Genomic DNA, 16,783 nt, shown 5'->3' with positions numbered 1-16,783 from the left:
TGGGCTGATGTTGTGGCGTTCACTGTGACGTTCGCTGCGCCAACTAGCGGTGGGGTATCTGAAGCTGACTCGTAACCCGAATTTGAGCTCGCAACTCAAAGCAAAAAATCGGCCGAGAGACGGCTCGTATCTCGAAAAACTCGTTAGTTGGGACACTCGTAAGTCAAGGCCCCACTGTACCTGACTTTGAGACAATTTCCTGGCGCAATCGAAAGGGTGGCTGGAATGGCTGGAGCGGCCATCCTGTGGCTCCCGGCCAAGACCATGTTAGAAAGTTGGTCTTTTCTGTGGTCACAAGGCCAGCCTTTGGGAAGCTCTGGACCTGAGATCCTCAAACCCACAATTCTACAGACTGACAGAGATGCTGCCATTAGAAACCACATCTTGCATGAGTTTTGGAAAAGTCACTCTTACCTGGTACCAGGTCATCTCTGGACTCGGGGTGCCACCCTGGCAGCCAAGGCTGGGGCAGTGAATGGAGTCGGTGCTGCCCAGACGGAGGTAGCGCGTCCGCGGCACGGGGCGCGCACAGGAGAGGTCGGCCTGGGGCTGCACTTCCAGGACCATCTTCACACAGCACGCCTCGTCCCTGCGGCTCCTGGGAGAGTCAGGAGAGTCAGCGCGGCCCCGTGAACACAGGTTTGACCCAGTACTAGCGGGCTTGGGGGTATTTCAGATAAGAATGCGTGTGGGACACACCTCATCCTGGGCCTACAGATATAGGAGCCAGCATGGCTCCTCTCCGCGGTCAGAAAGCGCAGGGCCGTCTTGTCCAGGAGCAGGTGGGACTGGTTGCTGGTAATTTCCTTTAAGGCGCCTCCTTCCCGAGGCTGAAGGTACCACTGGGCATCAGACAGGCCCTCACGGCCACGGCAGGGCCGGCGCGCGGGGCCCTGGGCGGGTGAGAGCGGGTGTCTGTGGTAGGAACGGGGTTTCTGTGGCTCTGCTAAGTCACAAAATAAGACAAACTCCTCGGTGCTCTCCGCAGAGTACATCCAAAGGAAGTTTTTGATGGAGCAACCTAGAAACCACAATAGACAAGCAGCACAGAAACGCATTCAAGGATGAAACTGACTTACATTTACAAAGAGTAGTTGTTATTTTCCACTTCACTGTCCCTGTTTTGTGGGAAAAGGAAGTTTACATGCTAACGCCCCCCCCCCGCCCCAGGGCACCCCAGCCACTTCAGCTTAGCAGTGGGTAATATTTGATTATTATGTAATTGTATTTTGAGCAGTTAGACAGCCGAGCCAGTGTATTCCTGCTCCCACCCAACACCCACCTGAGTAACTGGGTCCCCCATCAATGCTTGGCATCAGCTGAAAGCTGTTCACCCCAATAATTTCTCCTTCTACAACCTCTTACTAGTAGGAAGAATGTGTTCTGTGATAGTGTGTCATGCTACTGATATATCAAATTATCTGTCACTTTAAGCTTTGACCATAAGATTCAGTGTTGACTTGAAAAGTGAACCCTACCTGAGATGTTAAACCCTTTGATCCTCTCTCCTGTGACAAACCAAAGGAAGATCCACCCCAAACAGAGCATCGTCCGCCCAGGGGCCGGTCCCTCAGGAAGCACTCCGTGGCGCGGGGCTGCGCTGGGACTCAGAGTCCACCCCGCAAAGCCTCTTCATCGCTGACATAAGTGGGAGATAAGAAATTGAAACTGTCATCAAAATGCAAGTCACACAGGAAGCTTCGAAAGGGCAGGTCCTTCCTAGCAAGCGGTCACATGTCCGCGTGTGCATGGCATTCAGTGGGGTGTGCCGGCTGCGTGCCACTCACGCCTGAGGTGGGGAGCGCATGGCGAGCTCACAGCACCCGGACCTGGCACAGGCAGTGCGCTCTTCTGACCCCATTTCCTCACAGGATTCTCTCCCCCCCCGTTCTCAGCTAGTACGCCCATTTCCATGAGTAATTTGGAAAGAATTAAATGAAAATTTTCCTGAAAAGAAAATGACACGTTGAGTGAAAATGTTAGACTCCCCACACTTAGGGGAGCTGGTGGAGTGTGAAGTCCGCGCTGTGTGCACATTGCTAGTGTGTGGGAACTGTAGCGCATGCAGGATGCTGGGCTTTCTGTGTCGCAAGTAAGAGGAAAACGCTGCTGCTGGACGGCCTTGCTACCAATCCTCTGAATAGAAAACGAGGACGGGTCACCGCAGAGAGTGCAGGAGCCTGGGCTGTGCTCCCAGCGGCTTGTCCCCTTGCTGGTAGCGTGGTCATTGGGATTTTCAAATCACCTACAAGAGGTGAGAGGTCAGGGCACTGGGAGGGCCCTATCCATCCAGGCCGCCACAGGATGGTTGTGAAGCAGGAACGCCCTCCTCGCAGTCCTGGAGCCTGGGGCCCGCACCGCGGCGCCAGCGTGCCTGGCTCTGGTGAAGGCCTCTCTGCCTGGCCTTCTTGCCGTTACCGCGCTTGGTGGAAGGCTCCGGAGATCTCTCTGGAGTCTCTATTACAAGAACACAAATCCCATTCACGAAGGCTCTATCCTTATTATCTAAACACCCCTAAGGCCCCACCTCTAGTACCATCACTAGGGTATTATCTTTGAGGGTTAGGATTTCGACATATAAATTAGGAGGTTGGGGGGAACACAGACATTCAGGTCATAGCAGTGGGCAATATTTGATTATTATTTAATTTTATGAGTGGAAAAATAAAAGTAATTTTCCTATAGAACAGTTTTCCTGTGCCTCTGAGAGTTCTGACTGTTGTCACTAACAGAAATAAGCTGTGCGTTATTCTTGGGGTTACAGACATAAGGCACTTTAACCCCGGACCTCAGCCAACATTTCTCCGCGAACATTTCCACCTGTTTCAGGCAATCCAGGAGGGGACAAATGAAAATGTACAGCCCCTGTTCTCGAGGGCCTGGCCGCGTGGAGAACTACATTAAAGAAAAAATGATTTGACACTGATTAGAACAGCAAGGAAGACTGTTCAATACTAGTGCAGTGGAGAGAGCAGCCAAGACTAGTGCAGTGGACTAGGGCCTGGGGAGAGAGATTAACTCAACTCAGAGCACAACAAGGGCAGGTGAAGGTTTCCAGCCCAGGAGCAGGGCAAGGCCATCAGGGAATAGAAACCAAGAGGAGAGATGAAAGGCTGGGGATTCTGATTAAACTGTCCTAACAGGATTCTTTCTGAAGACAGTTTAAGGACTTAGAAACAAGGGTGGGGAATAGAAACTGGATCAGATATCAAAGTGGCTGATCCAGGGGATGACTTAGCAGAATTCTTTGCTAAAACTTGGCTGGGCAGACCAAAGACAGAGCGAGGGCTGGGCCCCAGCTGATCTGAGAAGAGGTCTTCAGAGGAGCCGGACTAACGTTTGGTCAAGGAGAGAGTCTTTGTCAACATGAACATGCAAATAAACAATTCCATGAAGATGAAATAACGAAACAAATGCAGTGATGACAGGAAAGAAAAAATAAAGGGGGACGTAAAGGAAGGAAGTGGGGGATAAGCTATACTAAATACCGTATGGCCACGCTGAAAGTTCCCTTAAAAAATCTCCCCGCGCATCTTTGATTTTTAGGAAGCTCGCAGCATCAGTCTCTCTCTGTATCCACATCTAACCAGCCATGCAGGTCTTCTGCTCACGCTTTCCTGCACTCACTGGTCCTTCCTGCAACCACTCCCTCCACCCACGACTTTCCCAGGAGCTTTCTTTCCAGGAGTCTCCACCTTTTTTCATAAAGAAACACTTGCCTTTCCTCATCTTATAAAATTCTTCCTTTTCAACCAGTTTCCAACACACACACACACACACACACACACACACACACACACCGTGTCTCCAACATCTTGGGATGCAGGAGGAGGGATAACTTTAATATTTATAAATTAGTTATCAATAAGTAATGTTTCTCTAGCAGAAACAATGAGCTTGAGGTGTCTTTGGGGATCCGGTCAGAGCAGAGGAGTCTGGGGCAGCAGCACGGGGGAAAAGGGCTCAAGCCAGAGAAGTCTGGAAGCTGCCAGGGAGAAGAGATGGGCTTCCCCGAGGAGCACTGGCCCGGCAGGGTGGGTCAGGGCCAAGAAAAGTTAAACAGAATATACCCCAAAAGGAAGAAAATAAAGAACAGAGCACAGGGACCACCCTGACACTGAGCACAGGGAGAACTTGAAGGGAAGACTAGATGCCAATGGCAGCAGCTATAGAGGAATCAGACACAAAAAGACTGCAAGTGTCCACTATGTTTGGCCACCATCGGGTCAGATGAGTGCACAGGGAGGGGAGGTGATGAGAGCTGTGCTGTGAGGAGGGAGCAGGGGACAATGTGGGGAGTGGGGACGCACCACGCCTCCCACAGGCCACACTGCTGGGAGAGGGGGGGAGAGGGCGGGTCTGCTCCTCTGCTGGTGAAAGGAGAGTTGTGACAGGAGTCTCCTGTGTGGGGAGGAGTAGGCAGATAGCAGGTGAAACAGAAGTGAGAGTGAGATTCATGGACCGATTTCTGAGGGGGCAGGAAGCGAGACAGCCTGGAAATCACAGAGACATGGGCTGGGACAGGAGGTGGGCAGGTCTATCCAGCCCAGCGCTCAGGCGGGAGGGGGAGGCAGAGCCCTGCTGTGAGCTGCTGAGAGAGGGGAGCGTTCAGTGCCCAGGAGCTTCCTGAGGGTGGAGGGCAGGAGAGGGCTGGACAGGGCTGGAGTCACTGTGCTCTCTGTCCCCGTGGGCTGCTTTTTCTCATAAGGACTGTGGTCAAGGAAGGCAGGCTAAAGCAGCTGCCTTTCAAGACATGGCCTGCCCCCTCATCTTTTTTTATTTTGCCCACAAAGCCCTGAACAAATAGTCTACCCATCGCCAGCCTCTGGCAGCATTTTTCTAAAAGCAAGCGTGAGGGTGTCACTTCCATGCTGACTTCACTGGCCCTCTGCCTGTGAGGTGAAGAATCCAGTCCCAGCACCCCTGTGAAGCCCTGCATGACCTCATTTGGCTCTCATATCTGACCTGGACTTCCTCAGAGAGACCCTCTCTGGCCACCTGCATGATGACACCCCCCCACCACCACCCACTGCGCCTGCCTGCCAGTCAAGCTCCTGTTACTCAGGTGACATTCCTTTGTCTCAGTGACCCAGGCTCTCTCGTGTACTCTTTGGGTGAGAGCTACTGTCCTTCTGTTTTATTGACAGACAAAATTTACCATGAAATAGTGGTCCCCGCTATTAATGGGTATAATAAGGGGAATTTACGTACAAATGTAGAGTCTCAGAGACACTGTCCCATTACCACATGCTGTGGCCTCACAGAAAGAGATGAGAGCCTGTCAGGGTGACTCACATGTCCGCAGGGTCTCTTCCTCAAAGCATTTTCCTGGTTCTATATGAGCTGCATGTCTTCTATCAGAGGTTGAGGATCACTGCCCTCAGTGGGTCAAGGCTACAACTTCAATGATATTTGGTTGATAATGAATTAAGAATTTCACTGACCAGAGCTTTGGGTGGGAAAAAAACAAAAGAGAAGAAAATGCTGGAGATGTCAGGTGTCAAATTGGACAAACATCTTGAATCCTTATCCACAAAATGCTCAAAGCCCTATGAATAGATTTATGTTAGTTAGAATCACCAGTTTTTATAAACTGAAGACTCCAGACATGTAGAGATATAAATTTTGCCAGTTAGATAGCACACATATTATTACAAAACATTTTATGAGAAGGAATTGTGTTAGCAATTCATTTTGAAACTTATTTAAGCTCTTTTCGCAGCTTACATTTTCTGGTTAGGAAATCTAGTGAAAAAATGTACTATTGCCTTACCTTTATTTCCTGTTCTGAAGACAAAAAAGAGGAAGGAACTTCACGTCACTTCAATGACTGCCGGCTGTTCTTTCTGAAGAACATAAGAGAATACCCATCTTCAAAGAATTCTCCTGTTTCTCTTCCTACTCAGACAGGTAACTGGAGAAGATGCAACAACAGTTAACTCTTACAAGTTTGGAAATATACCTGGAGAAAAAAGACAATCTTTATTATCTTGTGAGGGACCACTGACATTGTCAAATCCATGGTCACATAGAGGAAAATCAAATAACTCCCTCTATCAGTCAAAGGAAATGCCCTGAAGATGAAGCAGCTAAGACTCTTTGACACCCCTCGACTAGATGAGGTTTGCGGTTAGGCTCGGTTGAAAACTGAGTAAGCCTATTTCCTTTACAGGAATTTCCTGTAAAGCCTATTAGCACTCAATTTCTCAATTGTGGGTTTTTGTTTGTTTGTTGTTTTTGGTCTTGTACAACTAACCTCCCAAAGGGTAACCTTGAAGATAAACGCTAAGCTTTTCTTGTGATTAGGAAATAATCTGAAATCACCAAGGTTTTTTGGGTACGTGTTTATGAAGAGAAAGCTTCAAAATATAACACAATTAAGAATACCACGGTCCTTTGATGTGACAACTAAAATCCTTTAAGGCAGACCTTCCAGCACCCAGAGATCATGCTGGTCAGAAGAGCTTCATCTACACAGCATGGGGGCGAGCCAAGGAAACATCCTCCTCTCATGTTCCAGTAAAGATGAGGCCGCTTTGCGGAGCCCCCGCTGTTCTGGGTCACTTCTGCACACAGCTGGAGGGGAGCCTCAAGGACAGCTGGAGACCAAGTTCTCTTTGGGATGAAGGTAGCATTCGTGTTTGCCTGAGGCGACTTTGGGAGGCCAGAAGACAGCATCAGCAACTGTGGCTAGAAGCACCTCAAAGCATTTCTGAGCTCGTCATGACCCTGCAGGTTCCTAGAGAACACACGTCTTTCCAGGCTGGTCCCGAGGGAGGCCAGGGAGCAGGTGAAAGGACACTCCGTGCGGGAGGCTCAGCCTCAGTGTCCTGGGGAGCAGCACGGAGACCACCTGGGGGCTGGGGAGAGATCAGGTAGGATGGGGGGAAAGGGCTGACATAGGGTTCCTATGACAGGTCCCAGTAACTGTTGAATTGAACTGGACTGCAGTGCAATGGGGCATGGGCTATCTTCCTGAAGATTCAGAGACTCTGACGCAGATCTTGAAGCTGAGAGTAAAGGTATTTAGAAAGGTGTTTCTGAAGTAAATTTGCTCACTGGAATGGACTTGGAATAGGGTTTGCTGGAGATGGAGTGCCCTGGTCCAGGCATTGTGGACATAGTCTCCAAAAATCTGCTCCTTGTGCCAAGATGTGCAGTCTATTTCTCCTGTCCTTGAATCTAGGCAGACTGTGACTTGCTCTAACCCACTGGTTCTCAACCTTCCTAATGCCGCGACCCTTTAATACAGTTCCTCATGTTGTGGTGACCACCAACCATAAAATTATTTTTGTTGCTACTTCATAACTGTAATTTTGCTACTGTTATGAATCGTCATGTAAATATCTGATATGCAGGATGTATTTTCATGGTTACAAATTGAACATAATTAAAGCAGAGTGATTAATCACAAAAACAATATGTAATTATATATGTGTTTTCCGATGGCCTTAGTCGACCCCTGTGAAAGGGTCGTTTGATCCCCAAAAAGGTCACAACCCACAGGTTGGGAACCGCTTCTCTAACCCATGGAATGCAGAGGCCGTGACGCTGCGCCAGCTCTGGACCTAGTTTCCAAAAAGTCTTCTGCTTTCATTTTCTTTCTCTCAGAAGCCAAATATTCTGTAAACAAGCCCAAGGTAGCTATAAAAAGCAGCTGTAAAAACATGAAGAGAAGGAGAGAGAGGGAGAGGGAGAGGGAGAAGGAAAGGGAGAGGGAGAGAGAGAGAGAGAGAGAGAAAGAGAGAGAGAGAGAGAGAAAAGAGAAACATTGATTGGTTGCCTCCGGTATGTGCCCCAACCAAGGATCAAACCCTCAACCTTTTAGTGTACAGGACAATGCTCCAACCAACTGAGCATAAAACAAATGAGGTGCTACCTCACACCTGCCAGCAAACGACAGGTGCTAATGAGGATGTGGAAAAAGGAAACCTCATGCACTGCTGGTGGGAATGCAGACTGGTGCAGCCACTATGGAAAACAATGTGGAGTTTCCTCAAAAAATTAAATATGGGACTACCATTTGACCCAGTGATCCCACTTCTAGGAATATATCCTAAGAAATCCAAAATACCAATCAGAAAGAATGTATGTACCCCTATGTTCATGGCAGCACAATTTACAATAGCTAAGATCTGGAAACAGCCTTAGTGCCCATTAGTGGGTGAGTAGATAATGAAGCTGTGGTACATTTACACCATGGAATACTATGCAGCAGTAAAAAAGAAGGATCTCTTACCCTTTGAGACAGCATGGAGGGACCTGGAGAGTATCATGCTAAGTGAAATAAGCCAGTCAGAGAAAGAAAATTATCACATGATTCACTTAGATGTAGAATCTAATGAACAAAATAAACTGACAAACAAAATAGGTTCAGAAACATGGAAGCATGGAAGCGACTGACAAATCTCAGAGGGAAGGGGTGGGAAAGAGATTAACCAAAGAACTTATATGCATACTAGTGGCCTGGTGCACGAATACGTGCACATTGAAAGGAAATTAATTAGAAGAAATATTTTAATATTGCTATTTGCCCTTTCTCTATAATAGAAGTGTCAACCAAATTCACAATTGACAATGATAGCTGGAAACACACATGTGCAATTGGCACCAGTGAGAGCTTTATAGGTATCGTGCATGCACGAGTCATCTTAGCCTTTTATAGATATAGAATAAACTTGCTTAATTAGACCTGCTTTCTGATTTAGCTAAACTTTTTCCAGCCCAGTGAAGCACCCCAACTTCTCTTTCAGGCAATTGTCAGCAACACAGCAGTAAATATCAACACAACGCAGATTATTATTGTACATCAAGCAGGGAGAACAAAGGGTAAAATATTTAACTGCAGCAGTGTCTGACTATATTCTGCACAGTGAGAAAACCTGAAATCATTTTCAAGGTCCATCATTTCTTACTTCTTTTCAGGTGGGTCAAGTTTCTAAGCTTTCTAAATCTTTGTTTTCTGGCTAATGAAAAGAAAATTAGATTCCACTGAGTCTCCTATCTACCTACTCCAGGACTTCTGTGAGGATCAAATGAGATGAGATGTGGGAAAACGCTTCACAGACATTTGGTTAAAGTGTGAAATGTTTCCACCTGGCTATAAAGCAAGTTGTGTTCCTAGGCTGAAGAAACTCCAAGGAGGCTAGTCGCTAGGGAGAGGAAGCCGGGTGTTGCTATGTGACATCATTACCTGGATGGTCGGACACTTAGCATATTAGCTTTCTATATATATAGATAGATATGCACAAGCCAGGGACATGGACAATAGTGCAGCAAAGGCCTGGAGAGGGGCAGGAGATCTTATGTCTCTGGACCCATTTTGTTTGTCAGTTTATCTTGTTCATTAGATTCTACATATGAGTGAATCATGTGATATTTTACTTTCAATGTGGGGGAAAAGGGGCACATCTGTAATACTTTCAACAATAAAGATAAATTTAAAAACAAACAAACATATCCTCGGGTGAGGATTTTAAAAAAGAGACCATTCTGTGAATTCATGTCCAATCATTTTATGTGTGTCTATTATTGTATCAGAAAAGTGATAGAGGGTAAATAAAATACAGTTTCTTCCTTCAAAGAGAATATATTTGGGGGGATAGATAAATGATTTCAGATAAATAATTACAATAATAACTCCTATCTAACAAACATTTGCTAAACATCTATTATATGCAAGGTCTTTTGCTAGTAACTGTCATTGTGCATTGCCCTTCAGACATGACTAGTTTAGCTGGAGAGAGAGGGGCTGGACGCCGAAAGACCCTTTCTTGTGTGGTAAATGCCAGCGAGGTATGTCCAGCAGATCATGGGGAGGGGCTCCTGTGTGGCCTTGGGGCTGACTCTGGGAGATAATTCACAAATTTTCATTAATTTTTTCTCTAAACTCCAGTGTAGAGATGCTTAAATTGGTCATCAGTAATATCTTCAATCTCTTCCATAGACATTCATTTACTTACCTTCCTCTACCAACTGCTGTTGGACTCTCCCCACAACAGTTTCTTTTAAAATGATGGTTGTTTTTTTCTCTCTTCGAACCACTGATTTCTCAGACATTATACCTCCCTCCTCCCTAAAAATCCCCAACTTTGAATAGCATGGCCTTATACTATAACATCACCCATGACCTGCTTCACTGAGGCTGTTCACAAAGCCTGGGTCACTCCACTTTGTTCCCTGGAGACATTAGCACCCTACTCACTCTTACTCTCCTCAGAGCTCTTCCTGTTATGATTCTTGCTAATGTTAGTATTCACACAAATGATCCATGGAACACCTCATTTCCCTCTTCAAAATGTCTTGTTCTCCACCTCGACCTCAGGCATTTGTTCCTATGGTCACAGCATAGACTCATTATTACTAATAATTGCCAGGCCTCCATAACCTGTATTTCAAGTGTCCCTCTCCCTGATACTCGCCTCTTATCAGCTTACTCCCTAAAATACACTAATTTCAATTCAACTGTGACCATTATTTGGTCACAGATGCTCATATTGATCCCATCAAATTTTCAATTATTTCCCTCTATGCTTGCATTTTCTCGCTTAAATTTTATTATTATTCACTATTATCACTCTCTTGCATATGACTTTAGTTCACTTTCCAGTCTCTTTATCATACTAGCTTGAAAAATATGAACTCTATTCCCTAGTTGTACCTACACAGCTCAACAGCTGACAAAACACACGGCCATGCTGATTAGCCTCACTCTCAATTAAAGGAGAGCTTAATGATTCTTGACAAGTGTACTATATTTCTCTAGTTATTTCAGTCTCCCATTCTTCTAGAAAACAACTTTATAGTGTTTCCTTTTACCTAAAATCTCCTCCTTCAACCTCATTCTCAGCTGAAGACTGGAAAAAGTACAGCAAGCAGGAAACAACTTTTATGAGTTCTCTCCAAAGCATCTACCCACCTGTCTTTGCAAGAAATAGTAAGGGATATAGGTAAGGCAGTCATGAAGCTATCATAGAGAATATAGGTCCAGGGTGGACTTACTGGCTGAATCTGAGAAAGGACATGGGACAAAGAGAATTGATATATAATAGTCTCACCTTATGCACATGGGATACATTCTAAGACATACAGTGGATGCCTGAAACCATGGAGTACCAAGCCCTATATATATGACACCTTTTCCTATGGTTATATACATACCTATTATAAATTTTAATTTGTAAATTAGGCACAGTAAGGGATTAATGATAATAATTTACAATAAGATAAAAAATATACTGTAATAAAAGTTATGTGGTCTCTCTCTGTTATAATCAAGATAGCTACTGAGAGAGAGACAATGGACAGGTAGCCATGGATACATTGGACAAAGGAATGACTCACATGCCCAGCAGAACAAAGTGGGACAGCATGAAATTTCACCACACTACTCAGAACAGCACAACAGCGCACAATTTAAAATTTATGAATTAGTTTTTTGAAGATGGTGGCTGGGAGGATGGCAGTGAGGGAGAGAGTGTGAGTGGGGGAGGGAGCGAAAGGGGAGAGTGTGGACGTGTGGGGTGGGTCTGTGTGTATGAGTGAGGGACAGATAGATCACGCAGGACAATTGGGGGCTGGTCAAGTGGGCTCACCTAGCTGGACAGCCTCTGCTACTGCTGCAATTACACCCGGGGCAGCTGGCTCTGCCGCAGCAGCCATGCCATCTTGAATGGGAGAGCTGCTGTGCCTGGGAGCCCAGCCTCACCACCAACCAGGGTGCCCTCAGACACCACCTGGGAACCTACAGTCACTCTGGCCAGGGACCTGCTGCCTTGGCCGCAGACCCACAGACATCGGGACTCCAGCCTCCCCGGCTGTGGGCTCCTGTGAGTTCCAGAGCATGGTCCCCTCCCATCAGCCCACCACTCTAGCCCAGGGTGCCATGATTGCATGAGCTGCCACCAAGCCCTACACATCAACCCTGGGCTTGGTGACCATGCAAGCCACCACCAAGCCCACCGCTTTGACCCCGGGCCTGATGACTGCACAGCCTGTTGCTTCAACCCAGGGCACTGCACAACTTGATGCCTAGATCCTTCGGTGAGAGCAAAGATGGGGATACAAAGAAACAACCCCCAAAGAAGAAAAAGGAGGAATCACCAGAAAAGGAACTAAATGAAACTGAGGCATACAATGTGTCAGAAAAAGAATTCAGACTAAGTGTCATACAGTTCATAAGTTAGATAGATGAGAAAATCAACAACTTATATAAGAATCAAGAGGAAATAGTTATATAGCTACAAGAAAAACACTAAGGAAGGTTTCAACAGTACACTAGGAGAAGCAGAGGACCGATTTAGTGAATTAGAAGACAGGGCAGATAAACACACCCAATCTGAACTGCAATTAGACAAAAAAAATACAAGTCAGGAGGAGAGCCTAAGGGAGCTTTGAGACAACATGAGACGAAGCAACATATGTATAATAGAGATGCCAGAATGACAAGAAGAGGAGCAAGGATTAGTAAACCTATTTGAAGAAATAATGTCAAAAAACTTCCCTGATTTGGGGAAGAAAAAAAGTCACATGAGCATAGAGAACCCCAAACAAGATGAACCCAAAAGACCCACACCAAGACATGTCATAATTACAATGGCAAACGTTAATGACAAGGAGAGAATCTTAAAGGCTGCAAAAGAGAGAGACAGTTACCTACAAGGGATCTTCCATTAGATTATCAAATGATTTCTCAACAAAAAAAACATTAGTCCAGAAAGGGAAGAAAGGAAATATACAACGTGATGCAAAGCAGGGGACTGAATACAAGCAAGGCTATCTTTCAAAATTGAAGGGGAAATCAAGAGCATTACAGACAAAGAAAGCTAAGGGAGTTTATCACTACCAAACCAGCAATGCTAGAAATGCTAAAGGGACTGTTGTAAAAAGAAGAAATAAAAAGGGAAGGAATACAGGCAAAAAGAAATAAAAATGGCTACAAAAAGTGTCTATCAATAATAACCTTAAAGGTAAATGGACTAAATGTTCCAATCAAAAGACATGAGTGGCTGAATGGATAAGAAAACATGACCCATATATATGCTGTATACAAGAGGCCCACCTCAGAACTAGGGACTCACACAGACTGAAAGTGAAGGGATGGAAAAATATCTTTCAGGCAAATGAAAATGAAAAAAAAAGAAGCTAGGGTAGCAATACTTATATATGACAAATTAGACCTCAAAGTGAAGGCCAAAACAAGAGATTAGGAAGGCCACTTCATAATACTAAAGGGATTGATACAACAAGAGGATATAACTCTGGTAAACATATATGCACCCAAAGCAGGAGCAGACGAATACATAAAAAACTTTTGGAAGATATCAAAGGAGAGATTGACAGCAATACAATCATAGTAAGGGACTTTAATGCCCCACTGACCTCACTGGATACACCCTTAGACAAAAAATCAGCAAAAACAAACAAGCAAACCAGCAATCCTGAATGACTCAGTAGATCAGATGGACTTAATGGGCATCTTCAGAACATTTCACTCCAAAGCAACAGAATATACATCCTCCTCAAGTGCACACAGAACATTTTCAAAGGTAGACCACATATTGAGTCACAGGCAAAGTCTCTCCAAATTCAAGAAGACTGAAATGATATCAAGCATCTTCTCAGACCACAATGTCATAATATTAGATATCAACTACAGTAAAAACAATAAAAAAATTCAAACACTTGAAGGCTGAATAGAATGCTATTAAACAATGATTGGATTACAAAAGAGATCAAAGAAGAAATTAAAAACATCCTGAAAATGAATGACAATGAAAACACAATTCAAAATCAATGGGACACAGTGAAAGCAGCCCTGAGAAACAAGAAAAACTGGTCGTAAATGATCTAACTCTACAACTTAAGGAATTAGAAAGAGAGCAACAAGAAAAGCCCAGAGTGAGCAGAAGGAAGGAAATAATGAAGATCAGAGCGGAAATAAATGACATAGAGACCAAAAAACAACATAAAAGATCAATGAAAGCAAGAGCTGGCTCTTTGAAGGGATAAACAAGATTGATGAACCTCTAACCAGGCTCACCAAAAAGCAAAGAGAAAGGATCTAAATACACAAAATCAGAAATGAAAGAGGTGAAATAAAAACTGACCCCAGAGAAATACAAAGGATTGTTAAAAAAAATACTATAAACAACTCTATTCCAAAAAACTAGACAACCTAGGAGAAATGAATATATTCCTAGAAAAATACGACCTTCCAAAACTCAATCAGGAACAATAAAAAAAAAATCTCAATAGGCCAATAACTACCGGAGAAATTGAAGCAGTCATGAAAAAGCTTCCAGCAAACAAAAGCCCAGGGCCAGAAGGCTTCACAGGGAAGTTTAACCAAACATTCAAAGAAGAACTAAAACCTATCCTCTGCAGACTATTCCAAAAAAATTCAAGAGGAAGGACCACTTCCAAGCTCTTTCTATGAAGCTAACATTACCATAATCAAAAAATGAGATAAAGACACTACAAAGAAAGAGAATTACAGGCCAATATCCCTCATGAACACAGATACCAAAATCCTCAACAAAATTCTGCAAATCGGATCCAGCTTTTTATCACAAAAAGCATACACCATGACGAAGCGGGATTTATCCCGGGGATGCAAGGATGGTATAATATCTGCAAATCAATAAATGTGATACATCACATAAACAAAATGAGAGATAAAAATCACATAGTCATATCTATTGATGCAGAAAAAGCATTTGACAAAATCCAACACCTTTTCTTGATGAAAACCCTCAGCAAAGTGGGAATAGAAGGATCATACCTCAGCATAATAAAAGCCTTATATGACAAACCTACAGTCAACATCATACTCAAAGGGCAAAAATTAAATCCATTTCCCCTAAGAACAAGAACAAGACAGGGATGCCCACTCTCACCACTCCTGTTTGACATAATACTGGGAGTACTACCATAGTGATCATACAAAAAGAAGAAATAAAAGGCTTCCAAATTGGAAAAGAAGTAAAACTGTCATTATTCTCAGATTACATGATATTGTACATAGAGAACCCCAAAAACTCCATAAAAAAACTACTAGACTTAATAAATGAATTCAGCAAATGTAGCAGGATACAAAATTAACACCCAGAAATCTATGGCATTTTTGTACATCAACTAGTGGCCCGGCGCATGAAATTAGTGCATGGGTATGGTTCCTAGGCCTGGCCTGCAATCAGGGCCATCTTCACTGGCTGCCCACAGCCAGTCCGCCCCGGCCCCCACCCACCTCCGGTTCCCTGTTCTCCATCAGGCAATCGGAGCCTGATGGCCAGGGAAAGAGACCTAGAGGTGGTCAGTGTGTCTCATAGTGACTGATTGAGCAGTCCTTCTGGTTGTTCCACTGTTAGGGTCAATTTGTATATTACCCTTTTATTATATAGGATAGAGGCCTGGTGCACAGGTGGGGGCAAGTCAGCTTGCTCTGATGGGGGCCTTAGATTGGGGTGGGTGTCCCTGCTGGGGAAGGCCAGCCAGGGTGAGGGACCATGGGTGGTCTGCAAGCTGGCCATGCCCCTGATCGGGTGGAGGTCCCTGCTCAGGGGTGGGGCCAGCCTGGCCGTGGTTGTTCTGGTCTCTGCTCATTCTGGTTGTTCCACCGTTTTTGTCATGGGCTTTTATTATATAGGATAGTGAACTTACAGAAAGAGAGATTAAAAAACAATCTCACTTACCATTGCAAAAAAAATTAATATACCTAGAAATAAACTTAACTAAGAAGGTAAAAGACCTCTACTCAAAAAACTACAGGACATTGAATAAAGAGATAGAGGAAGATGTAAACAAATGGAAGAATATACCATGTTCATGGATTGGTAGAATCAACATCTGTATCATCTCCATACTACCCAAAGCAATCTATAGATTCAATGCAATCCCCATTAAAATATCATTGGCATATTTCGCAGACCTAGAACAGACTCTCCAAAAATTCATATGGAACCAAAAAAGACCCCAAATAGCCACAGCAATCCCAAGAAAGAAGAAAAAAGTAGGAGAGATCTTAATACCAAATATCAAGCTATATTACAAAGCCACGGTTCTCAAAACTGACTGGTTATGGCACAAGAACAGACATATAGACCAATGGAACAGAACAGAGAACCCAGAAATCGACCCAAGCCATTATGCTCAATTAATATTTGACAAAGAAGACAAGAGCATACAATGGAGTCAAGACAGTCTCTTCAATAAATGGTGTTGGGAAAATTGGACAGATACATGCAAAAAAAATGAACCTAGACCACCAAATTATACCATACACAAAAATATACTCAAAATGAATAAAGGACTTAAAGGAAAAATGGGAAACCATAGAAATCTTAGAGGAATTCACAGGCAGCAAAATATCAGACATAAGTCATAGCATTATCTTTACTGATACAGCTCCTAGGGTAATGGAAACTAAGGGAAAAATAAACAAATGAGACTACATCAAAATAAAAAGCTTCTGCACAGCAAAAGAAACCATCAACAAAACAACAAGAAAGCCTACTACCTGGGAGAACATATTTGCCAATGTTATCTCTGATAAGGTTTTAATCTCCAAAATTTATAGGGAACTCATACAACTTAACAGAAGGAAGATAAACAATCCAATCAAAAAATGGGCAAAGGACCTAGATACTTTTCAAAAGTAGACATACACAAGGCCAAGAGATATATGAAAACATGCTCAAAGTCACTAACCATCTGAGAGATGCAAATCAAAATGACAATGAGGTACCATCTCACACCTGTCAGAATGGCTATCATCAACAAATCA

General features: G+C 44.1%; 1 protein-coding gene across 2 annotated transcripts in view; it reads right to left on the bottom strand.

Moving 5' to 3' along the window:
- The window catches only part of IL18RAP (interleukin 18 receptor accessory protein), a 40,844-nt gene extending 33,572 nt beyond the window's left edge, over positions 1-7,272 (bottom strand). The window contains exons 1-6 of one of the 2 annotated variants that reach the window (XM_014533061.1): positions 6,009-7,272; positions 5,774-5,914; positions 5,296-5,449; positions 1,479-1,638; positions 700-1,021; positions 415-598 (exon numbers count right to left, since the gene is read on the bottom strand). In XM_014533061.1, coding sequence (XP_014388547.1) covers positions 415-598; positions 700-1,021; positions 1,479-1,548 — 576 coding nt within the window. In that variant the 5' untranslated portion in view covers positions 1,549-1,638; positions 5,296-5,449; positions 5,774-5,914; positions 6,009-7,272. Of the gene's footprint in view, positions 1-414; positions 599-699; positions 1,022-1,478; positions 1,639-5,295; positions 5,642-5,773; positions 5,915-6,008 lie in introns of those variants that run through there. The other variant, XM_005858745.2, reaches the window with a different exon arrangement.
- Between the last annotated feature and the right edge of the window lie 9,511 nt (positions 7,273-16,783).

This window comes from Myotis brandtii, unplaced genomic scaffold, assembly GCF_000412655.1.
Source record: "Myotis brandtii unplaced genomic scaffold, ASM41265v1 scaffold1213, whole genome shotgun sequence".
In the NCBI taxonomy this organism is placed as follows: Eukaryota; Metazoa; Chordata; class Mammalia; order Chiroptera; family Vespertilionidae; genus Myotis; species Myotis brandtii.
Note: the sequence above shows the minus strand (reverse complement) of the source record. Positions and strands in the feature narration are given on the sequence as shown.